Source organism: Chrysochloris asiatica, unplaced genomic scaffold (assembly GCF_000296735.1).
Source record: "Chrysochloris asiatica unplaced genomic scaffold, ChrAsi1.0 scaffold00381, whole genome shotgun sequence".
Classification (NCBI taxonomy): Eukaryota; Metazoa; Chordata; class Mammalia; order Afrosoricida; family Chrysochloridae; genus Chrysochloris; species Chrysochloris asiatica.
In genome coordinates this window covers 1,010,395-1,021,612 of record NW_006408899.1, presented here as the reverse complement: position 1 = coordinate 1,021,612, position 11,218 = coordinate 1,010,395, and the positions used below count along the sequence as shown (strand labels likewise).

Genomic DNA, 11,218 nt, shown 5'->3' with positions numbered 1-11,218 from the left:
CAAGGACTGCCAAATTTGTAATAAGCACATTCAGAGAGAATGCCAGAAGTAAAGAATTTGACTGGTGCTTCCTCCTTCTTGGGTTCCTAGACTCCAGTTGCAATTAAGCGACTTCTTGATCCTGTTTTCAGTGTTCAAAAAGTTTTAAGGACAATTTTTGCAGCCTTTTCTATTATGATTATGCAGGTTACTCAAAGGTCACCTCCACTCAGATAAGATCTTTTATTTGTCATCATTAAACATCTGATTTTTCAACAGCTTCTTGAACTGGCGGTTCATAGCCATCAGCTCGTTCAACTTTAGTACCTGTGTCATCTCCAGTAGCTTTTCCAGGACTACTGCCTTCACCATGAAGCTCCATGAGGTTTCCCAACTCAAACTTGGGCTTCTTCAGCATTTTTACTTTCTTGATAAACACATCATGGAGAGGGTAAATAGACTGGCAAGCCTTCTCTCTGTCCTTTCCAATGCTGTCATTGTTGTTAAATGCCGTTGACTCGATCCAGACCCATAGCGACCCTGTATAGAGTTTCTGAGGAGCAGCTGGTGAGCTGGAATCGCCGACCTTGCAGTTCAAATGGCTTTTCAGCCTGGCGTATTACCCACAGAGCCATACATTGACCACTTCTTTCAAGTCATTTGTCTGTACTTCTTGGGTCATGATTTCCATCATTTTCTTCTGGATCTGATGGATCTGTTGATGCTCAGCATAAGATATCTTCTGGATCTGATTGGTGTGTTTTTTAGTAAAACCAACACAGAACAGGCAAAGCAAATAACTGTTTGTAGTCTTGACATCAACATGAGCTTCAATTGTGGTCTGCCATTTTTTGACCACGGAGCGCATTTTGTCATGGGTAAGATCCATGCTCTGGAAGTTGGTCAGGCAGACTTTGCCCTGAACATCCTCAGTCATTAGCTTGAATTTTCTAAACGCAACTTCATTGTTCTGCAGATCAGCAAGACTCACTTCAAAAACATGACCGTTGAGTCCAGCAGATGTAATTTTGGTTGCTTGAATTGTTGTGACCAGTGTTTTCACAATAGTTCTTATATTGAACATAGCTGGTGCCTTAACATCATACTGATCTTTCTGAGAAAATGGATCAACCACTATCTTCTTGGCTGCTTTCATGCCCCCTTTGGTAAGTAAGGTGCTTGTTCTTGTCGACCACCATGGTGCTGCTCAGAGATCCAAAAGGCTCAATGGTCATTTATATTTTTTATGGAAACATCTTTCATAGGAAAGCAAATCCCTTATTTCCTAATAAATACATTGGGGTCCTGGTGTGGTGCTGTAGGGTAAGTATTGGACAGCTGATCTCAGGGTTGGTGGTTCAAATCTACCAGCTGCTCCTTGGAAAAGATAACAGGGGCACTATCAGGACAGACTGACAGCACTTAACAACAACAACTTGTTAGGGACATGTTGTTGTTGTTAAGTGCCAAGTTGATCCTGACCCATAGCGACCCTGTATAAGGCTTCCAAGGAGCAGCTGGTGAGCTTGAACTGCCAATCTTGCAGTTCAAACGGCTTTGCAGTCTGATACATTAACTCACAGTGACACAGAGTCTTTTAAAACTGGAGATCCAGAAAAGTTTAGGAATCATTAGTTTTGGTCATTTCTTTATTTATCGGGCGAGGACCTAGTGGTGTGATGTCAAATGAGAGCTATTTGGTGGCAGTGCCACATCTAGAACTCAGGTTTCCTAGTTCTGTGTCCAGCAGCATCGATTCTCTTCTCACAGTGCTTCTCCCCTCAGGGAAAGGCCATCTTGAGGCTGGGAACAATTTCTTGGTCTAGACAAAAACAAGGAGCAAGAAACAATGGTGAAAGTTACAAGGTGAAAGATTTCTGTTCTGAGTAACAAAGAACTGTTTAACAATTGTTGGAGCTGTTTAACCCTGAAAGGCTACCTTGAGAGTGTCAGTGAAAACTGAAAAAAACCACCCCCCCCAAAAAAAAACCCAAAATGACTGTTATCCTAGGATTTCTAGGCTTTGCCTAGCACACCCTCCGGGGTTATTGGTTTTACAGTGGACTGTGCCTTTCATGGACTTGTAGCCATTTCACAACTCTGTAAAGGTGAAGAAAGTGATGGTTGTTGTTGTTAAGTGTGGTACAGTTAGTTCTGACTCATAGTGACCCTGTGTAGGGTTTCCAACGCTGTCATTCTTTACCGGAGCAGGAAAGTCTCATTTTTCTCCTGCAGAAAAGTGACAATAAGGCAAATTATTCTTGTCCATTTGTTGTTGTTGTTAAGTGTTGCTGAGTTGATTCTGATTCACAGCGGGTCTGTATAGGGTTTCCAAGGAGCAGATGGTGAGTTTGAACCACTGACCTTTATAGTTCAAACCAACCTTGCAGGCCAGTGCTTTTGCCCACCATGCTACACCTTGTCCACAGGGATGCAAACAAATTCTGTCTGATGAAGTTGAAATTGATCTTTCCCCACTCCTAGAAATCATATTCATTTCATCAATCCCGATGGCCTGTTTTAATTCTTTGTATTCTTTCCTGAACAGATGTTTGACGCCTTACTGGTTACCTCATTAAGTAATGAGTTATATCAATCTTTGGTGTGTGTTCATTTTATATTTGAGTCATGATCTTATTCTTTTAAAAACAGTGATCTTTTAGAGTCCTCAGCTGCTCCCTCTCCATGGTCTCATCTCTGCCTCCATTACTGGTGTTGCTGTTTTTCTGGATAGGGTCCCACATTGCACTTGTGCTCCTCTGCCTTGTTGGTCCTAGGGTCCTCTGTTTCTGGATTATACGTAGTTTCTGAACTACTCCCGCCTTCTTGTTACAAAACTTCTACCTTTACAGTTGTGACAGTCACAATTAGTCATGATAACAATCATTCACTATTGAATCATAAGAATCTCATCCCTATCTCTTTTCACCAGACCCATCTAGACAAGATGAAAGTTAACTATTCAGTGGGGATTCTAGCTTCCCCTGCACACTCTGAAACTAAACTCCTTCAGTGAAAACTTGTAAGCCAGTCACTTTGTGTCATTTTAGGTAGCCAATTTCTAAGTTATCTGTCCCTATCAACCCTGTATACAGAGGGGATAGGACTGTGGGTTAGTATACCAGACCGCTGGCGGTTTAAGCTCACCAGCTGCTACTTGGAAACCTTATACAGGGTTGCTATGGGTTGGAGTCAATTCGATGGCACTTAACAATAGGACTAATCCTTAATGTGAAGACTCCTTCCCCCTCAGTTGGTATTTTGAGATACTACATCCATAAGTATAAGGAGCTCTGGTAGCGTAGTGGTTACGAATCGGGCTATGAACCGCAAAGTCAGCAGTTCGAAACTACCAGCCGCTCCGCGGGAGAAAGATGAGGCTTTCTGCTCCCATAAAGATTTACGGGAACCCTGTACAGGGTCACTATGGATCGGAATCGACTCGACGGCACTTGACAACAGCAACATCCATAAGTATAGGTCAAGTTCATCAAGTTGTAGCAATTGATACTTGTTTCCTTTATAAAACAAATTAAAAAAAAAATCTTCTTCTAGTTGAATTCTGATCATCAAGCCATGGAAGCTAGGTTGAATGGGTACTATCTACAAGTTTTGACATTCTTATGTGTCTCCCCTCACTTTGTATTAGCTGGACGCTTTGCTCTGCTCCATAGGAGTTTTAACGGCTAATTTTTTCTAAGCAGATCACCAGGACTTTCTTTCAAGATGATCTGGATGGATTTCACAAGCCTTTTCATTAGCATCAGAGCCTGTTAAACATTTGTACCATCCAGTGTCTTCTGAACCTTAAGATCAGCAGTTCGAAACTACCAGCTGTTGCACGGGAGAAAGATGAGTCTTTCTGCTCCTGTAAAGATTTACAGTCTCAGAAACCCCCCGTATAGGGTTGCTATGAGTCGGTGCCGACTCCATGGCACATAACCACCACCACCACCACCACCAGTGTCTTCTGATATGCAAAGGATTTTTTCATTCAGAGACCTGTGGCCCTTTGAAAACTTCTACAGTAATGTGAAGAGGTTTTTTAAAAAAAACTTTTGTTTTTCGTACACATCTATCTCTGTTACCTTTCCTGAAGCGCAAAGATTTAGCTAACCCAACAACAAACGTTTGTCAAGTGAAGTGACTGGATGGGATATTTCTGATGCACTTGCCTTTTCTATTTGTGACCACGAGGAGGCGCAGAAGCCTTCCCTGTTCTCAGGACTGGGTTCTCCACCTCGCCAACGCCTGGGGTAGAAGGAAGTATGCTGAGGGAGGGCGGATCAGAAAAACAACCCGACCTGCCACAACTGTATCTTTATGGAAGGCGATGAAGTCAGCCTGGATCACCCATAAGATCGCTGAAGAGGCCAAAGTCCTGTTAGACTACGAAAATACGTACACAACCTTTTAACCTGACTGCACAGAGCAGGTTTCTTTTAAGAATTAAATCCTCGGCTCATCAATCCCATTTATTGAGCTGGGTATCCCATTTGTTCGCAAGAAGACATAAGGGAAGGGGGACGAGGAGGGGATACAGACAGAGTAGTGCAAAGAACCCTTCCACCTGTTCAGAAAGCCCAACCACCTAGGAATAACCACAAAAATTAACCCCCAAACTCTGCCATTCAGGTGTTTCCAACTCCTGGTGACGTCATGTGTAATAAAGCAAAACCGCGTCATAGTTTTGTGTGTGCTGTGGAGGGAGTGTGTGTGTGTGTGTGTGTGTGTGTGTGTGTGTGTGTGTGTGTGTGTAGGAATGGAATCTTTATGCCAGCAGTTTGCCAAGTCTTTTTTCGGCGGTGCCACTAAGCGAGTTGGAAGTGCCCACCTTTCCGTTACCTGCCTCGGATATGATCACAAACCGTTTGTGCCACCCAGGCTCCTAGGAATAGCTACATCACATAGGAAATGAGGATGACTTAAGCTTTCCAATACAAACATCTTTATCATTCCAACCACGGCTCTCTAATTAACTAATTACTTCCCTCCGCCTGTCTCACACAAGTTTCACAATAAAATATGAAGTGGGGTTTATCTTTGATTTACAGATACGAAATTGGAGAAACAGGCTTTTTCCCTTTGGTTATGAAAATTGTTGGCGACAAGTGTTCTGACGTTATCATTGAACCCTTTACTTTTTCGGGAGGGTCCCCGTTGGCAGCAGTCTCAGCCTTTCTGCCCCATCTCTGGTGATTTCCTCTTTCAGTGCCAGCTGCTACGCACCTCCCCGCCCCGCCCCGCCCCACCATGAATTCCTGCTGTTTCTGAAGCTGCTGGTGCAGTGAGTTAACAGTTCAGACGCAAGGATGCAGGTTCAAACCCACCAGGTGCTCCTCGGAGCAAGATGAGGCTGTCTGCCCCCGTAAAGATTTCCACTCTCAGAAGCCCTAAGGAGAAGTTGGACTCTGCCCTACAGGGTCGCCATCAGTCAGAATGGACTCCATGGCAGTAGATTTGGTTCTGTGCTCGCACGATCGCTGTTCCCATTGGGAATACCCTTCTCACCGGCCGGATTCGGGGTTCTAACTTGGACTGTCCTAGCAGTTTCCTCCCACTTCATGTTGTTGTGTTGTTATGTGCAGTAGAGTCAGTTCTGACTCATAGGGACCCTGTTTAGGGTTTCCAAGGAGTGGCTAGTGGGTTTGAACCGCCAACCTTGTGGTTAGCAGTCCAGTGCTGATCCAACAGCGCCGCACCAGGACTCCCACTTTGCCCCGTATCTGAAATCTCATTCCTAGAGTTACTCCTTTAAGTTCGTTGAGGTTGGATAACAGCACAGAGCCTGGGCCAGGTAGGCGACTGGGGTGGAGACCACGCAGACCCGCCCCCTCTCCCAGGGCCCCACGGTGGGATCTAGCAGCGCCGGACCTCCACCCAGACTCCGGGGTCCTGGAGTATCGAGGTAGGGGGTGGGACTGGCGACGCGACGGGCAGCGGGCCCTTTAAGGCGGCGCGGGCGCGGGCGCCGCCAGGTGAGGGGCGGGCCGCGCGCTCCGCGCTCCTCGCTGCGCCGGCGCCGGCCTGGGATCCGGATTTGGAGCGCGCGGCGCCGGCGGGGGCCGGAGGGGGCGGCGCGGCGGAGCCTCAGTGGCCTCGGACGCTCCTCCTTGAGCGACAGCCGCCCGCCTGTGTCTTGAGCTCCCAGGTCCGGAGCAGCCGGGCCGCCACTTCCGGCAGCTCCCCTGCCCGCGGGCGCCAGGGCCCCAGGATGAAGGACCGGCTAGAGCAGCTCAAGGCCGTGAGTGTCCGCGGGCTGGGGGCGGCCGGGGCTGCTCTCTGCTCCCTAAATCCAGGCTGGAGGAGCTCGGCGCGGGACCTGTGCTCCCCGAGCGCCGGCCCCATCCCGCGCCTGGGGCGCACCCTCCCCTCCCCTCCGGTGAGGGATCAGGTGCCGGTGATTCATCTTCTTGAACGCCGGGGTCCTCGCGAGCGGTATTTGGGCTCAGCAGGGCTCTCGCGGAGGTCACCTGCCCCCTGCCCACTGCTGCCTGGCACTATGCCAGACTCTGCCTCCTCCTGTCCCTCACGGGTGGTGGTGGGGGGGGGCGCCGGGCACTAGCCCCCTTCTCCCCCGAGCAGCGGCGCGGAGCCCTGGGTGACCTCCCGCACTGCGAGTCGGTCATGTGTGTGAATGGGTCCAGTTCCTCATCATCCGGCTGTCTGTAATGATTAATTACAGCTCTGGTGGTGTGGGTTACGAGTTGAGCTGTAAACCTCAATGTCGGCGGTTCGAATCCACCAGGCGCTCTACAGGAGACCTGTGAAGCTTTCTCCTCCTATAAAGATTTACAGCTGTGGAAACCCTATACTGGGTCGAGGAGAGTCGGAATAACAACAACAGCAACATTCCTTGAGGCAGCTGTGGTCAGGGCAAAGTATTTGAAGTAGATCCTTTAGTTGTAAAATAATTGTAAGATCATTGACTACTTGTTTACTCTCTGTTGAGCCTCTGCTTCCTTATCTGTCAAATGGGGATGATAGAGCAGTTCCAGGATCTAAGGAGATCATGAAACTCTCTTTAGAGAAGTGGTAAACCGTTTTGAGTGGGGTTTTGAGTCAGACATTCATTGACTCATTCAGTAGTAATTGAGCGCCTTCACTGGACCAGTTCTGGGGTAAACCGTGGGATTCGGTGGTAAGCCACTGCCCTGATGGAACTTAATATTGAGCTGATGCTACTTAAAGTGTAGTCAGGAGTTTGCTAGCCATGCAGATGCTCAGGTCCTGCTCTAAACCTGCAGAATTGGGATCTGTTTTATTCATGAATCACTGCAGGTGATTTTTGAGTCCTTTAAAGTTTGGCAGCCATTGGGCTGGATAGAAATGAGTTTCATCCTGGTTCCACCTGCTAGCCCATAACCTCTGAGCCTAAGGTTTGTCATCTGTGAAATGGGAGATTTTGAGAACCCAGAGCAAGACAGCAGGCAGAATCCTTTGTATGGTGCCTGGCACTGAGGACTTGGGAAGTGCCATCAAGTTGGTTCTGACTCGTGGTTTCTGAGGAGCAACTGGTGGGTTTGAACCTCCAGCCTTGTGGTTATCTGTCCAGTGCTGGTCCTCCAGCACCACACTAGGACTCCACAGAGGATTTAATAGATGGTGCTGTAGGATCAGTTCTGGACTGTGACCGATAAGGTCGGCAATTCAAACCTGCCGGCTGTTGGAACCAACTCAATGGTACTTACCAGCAACAATTATAGTAACTGGAGTCCTGGTGTGGCACTGTAGGATCAGCAGTGGACTGCTGATCACAAGATTGTTGGTTTAAACGCACTAGCTGCTTCTTGGAAACCTCATATAGACTTGCTGTGAGTCAGAACTAACTCGACAGCACTCAACAACAATTATAACAACTAGAAAAGTTTTCTGAGAAAATAGAGGCCTTGTTCAAGTGTCACAGACTGTTGGGATGATGTCATAGTTGGTTTACTGTCTCCCCTTGATTCTTCATGAACCTTCTACCTGCTCAAAGTCGTAGGGCTGGTAGTAGGGAGGTGGGGAAGTGAGAGCAACAAAGGGACAGTTGCTTATTGTGTGATTGAGCGTCTGTGCCTCATACTTGGTCTGTGTCAGCTGAGTCCCACAACATCATGGTTACGTTGACAGGGAAGAATGTATTATCCCTGTTTATATACATGAGGAAACTGGAGCTCAGCCTGGTAGCTGGTGTGCCCCAGGTCACAAAGCTGGTCTGAGCACAACCAAGAGCTCCTGACTGTCTTCCTATTGCTCTGTCCCCTGAACATGAGGATTTGGGGAGGCAGGAAGGAAGGAAGGGGAAGAGTTGCAGATCTCCTCATGTCTGCTTGTGTGGTGGTGCTGGTGGTGGTGTTGTGGTGCTGTGGATTTGGTTCCAACTCATAATGACCCAGCATAGGATTTCCAAAGCTGTAAATCTTTTATGGGAGCAAAAAGCCTCGTCTTTCTCCTGTGGAACTACTGGTAGTTTCGAACTGCTAAGGTTAGCAGCCCGACTTGTAACCAGTACGCTCTCAGAGCCTCTTCTGTCTGCGTGTGTAGCAGTCATAAAACAGTAGATGAGAGTCACTTCTTTCCCTTTGTTAGGGAACCTATTTCCACCCAGAACACAACTTCTTTTAACCAGAATTTCCAACCAGTTCATTCCCTACTGAGAATTGTTGTTATCCTAACGATTCATAGAAACCCTGTATAGGGTTTCCATGGAGCAGCTGGTGAGCTTGAACCACCAACCTTGTGGTTCAAAGCAACTTTGCAGTCCAGTGCATTAACCCGTAGCACCGCACCAAGACACATTAGTGGTGATGGTGTGCTGTGGCGTCGGTTCCAACTCACAGCAACCTTGTATAGGGTTTTCAAGGCTGTAAATCTTTATGGGAGCAGAAAGCCTCATCTTTCCCCTGTGAAACAGCTGTTAGTTTCGAATTGCTGACCTTGAGGTTAACAGCCTGACTCATAACCACTGTGCTGCCAGAGCACATTGTTGTTGATAAGTGCCGTAGAGTTGGTTCCGACCCATAGCTAGCCTGTATAGGGTTTCCAAGGAGCAGCTGGTGAGCTTAAACTGCCAACCTTGCAGTTCAAATGGCTTTGCAGTCTGGCGCATTAACTCACAGCGCCACACCAGAGCACATTAGGGGTGAGTTAATTAAATGTTTGACCAAATTTAGCAGGCTAATTTTTAAATTGATAATTTTGTATGGCTCGCAAATAAATTTTGGTAGTAAAAAGTTCCCTCCCTGCTATATAGGGTTTCCAAGGAGTGAGTCCTGGGTTTGAACCACTGACCTTATGGTTCAGTGCTCCCCTTACAGCACCATCCCAGGACTGCTGCTGAGAGTTGTTGTTGTTTTTAAATGCTGCCAAGTCGATTCTGACTTAGAACAACCCTGGATAGGATTTCTGAGGAGTGGCTGGTGAGTTTGAACTGTCACTCTTGCGGTTCAAACTGACCTTGCCATTTAGTGCCCCACCAAGACACATGTTGTTAAGTGCTGTCAAATCGGTTCCAACTCATCGCCACCCTATATAGTGCTTCCGAGGAGCAGCTGGAGAGCTTGAACCACTGACCTTTGCAGTTCAAACCGATTTTGTAGTCTAGCGCATTAACCCACAATGCCATACCAGGACTTCTGAACTACATTGTTGTTGTTGTTATGTGCTGTGGAGTGGGTTCCGACTCATACCAACCCTGTACAGGGTTTCCTAGGCTGTAAATCTTTACGGGAGCAGAAAGCCTTATCTTTCTCCCGTGGAGCAGCTGGTAGTTTCAAACTGTTGACCTTGCGGTTCACAGCCCAATTCGTAACCACTACGCTACATTGGATCTTGTTAAAATGTAGATCCTGATTCAGTATATCTGGGATTCTCAAGTTGGTTCCCACCCATAGTGACCCTATATAGGGTATCTGAGGAGTGATTGGTGAACTTGAACCGACAACCATGTGGTTCAGACTGACTTTGCAGTCCAGTGCATTAAACCCACAGCAGCACACCAGAATGGAAAGGAAAATTCTCAGCAAGCAGTCGAACCTGAATGAACTGGTTCAAAGTCAACAGAGTCTTAACTGAGCTTTGCATTCCTTACTTTGCTAGGAACCTGGAGCAAGTAACCTCTCTCCAGGGTCTCATCTCATGTAAAACAGAGCAAATGGCCTTTTTCTTCCCTTTGCCTCTTGGGTATGTAGTGCAAGTAAAGCTGTAGGTGGTACTATTATTGTGGGTCTATTCTGAAATTCAGGAAGCTCTGGTAGCGTAGTGGGTACGAATCAGGCAGCAAACTGCAAGGTCAGCAGTTCGAAACGACCAGCTTCCAGCTGTTCTGAGCGAGAAAGATGAGGCTTTCTGCTCCCGTAAAGATTTACAGCCTCATAAACCCTGTACAGGGTCACTATGGGTCGGAACCGACTCCACGGCACATCACCACCACCACCATTCTGAAATTAAGGGGGCTACTCTAGTGTTTGGAGTTTTGGAGCAGGGTGGTGCTTGGAGGTAGAGTATAAAGAGGATGAGATTGCAGGTTCCAAGGTTCTAGTTGTGACTCTGCTGCCTAACAGCTGTTTCTTTGTGTCTCTTAACTTCTCTGCATCTGAGTCCTTGGTAAAACAAGGACTTGGCTTGGTTTCAGATGCCTCTTCTGGCAATATTAATGAATAATGTTGTTAGGGTGTATGTGGATTTTGGTGTCTGGTTCCCCTCCTGTGTCCACTACCTCCCCGGTAGAAGAGGAATGGTCCCCACTGCAACCAGATATGCCATCTTCTCTATCTGATTTTTGTTATCAGTGAAAAGTGTCTGTTAACCCTCAGAGTGTACATTTCACAGTGAGCAGCCTGTGCAATCTCTCTGTGCAAGTCTTTCTAAACTCTTGGGGAGGGGAGGGTGGTAACTGCCTGCAGATAGCTGGAGGGCTATCATGTGCTCTGGCTAGATACCAAAAGATTCAGGGGATGATGAGTAAGAAAGCTGGTGGTTTTTTTTTTTTTGTTTTTTTTTTTTAACACTGGGTGTTGCCCAAGGGTGAGGTGGGCTGGCTGGAGAGGTAATGACTCTTCTCCAGTCAGTTCACTTCATTCTGTGTCTGGAAGGGAACCAGGAAACTTGTTGGGATGTTGCAAGTTGAAGGAATTTGAGCATCTCTTTGTGGAGAGGGGTGGGTGGACGAGCTAGGAGGCCTCCATCCGCCCTGAGAATTTGTGGTTTTGGAAGATGTTTTATTGCCTGTTACCCAGTTCTCAGAGCTGTGATAACG

The 11,218-nt window shown here is 47.2% G+C and overlaps 2 protein-coding genes across 3 annotated transcripts in view; one reads left to right on the top strand and one right to left on the bottom strand.

Annotated features, from left to right (window-relative positions):
• Window positions 1-235: 235 nt before the first annotated feature.
• Window positions 236-2,390, bottom strand: LOC102834544 (40S ribosomal protein S3a-like). Its single transcript, XM_006876478.1, has 3 exons — window positions 2,363-2,390; window positions 617-1,182; window positions 236-496 (listed from the first exon to the last, which is right to left on the bottom strand). Exons 1-3 carry the CDS (start codon window positions 2,388-2,390, stop codon window positions 236-238), a joined length of 855 nt encoding a protein of 284 aa, XP_006876540.1.
• Window positions 2,391-6,172: 3,782 nt separating this feature from the next.
• Window positions 6,173-11,218, top strand: part of STX3 (syntaxin 3) — a 53,701-nt gene continuing 48,655 nt past the window's right edge. The window contains exon 1 of one of the 2 annotated variants that reach the window (XM_006876462.1): window positions 6,173-6,223. In XM_006876462.1, coding sequence (XP_006876524.1) covers window positions 6,194-6,223 — 30 coding nt within the window. In that variant the 5' untranslated portion in view covers window positions 6,173-6,193. The remainder of the gene's footprint in view (window positions 6,224-11,218) is intronic. The other variant, XM_006876463.1, reaches the window with a different exon arrangement.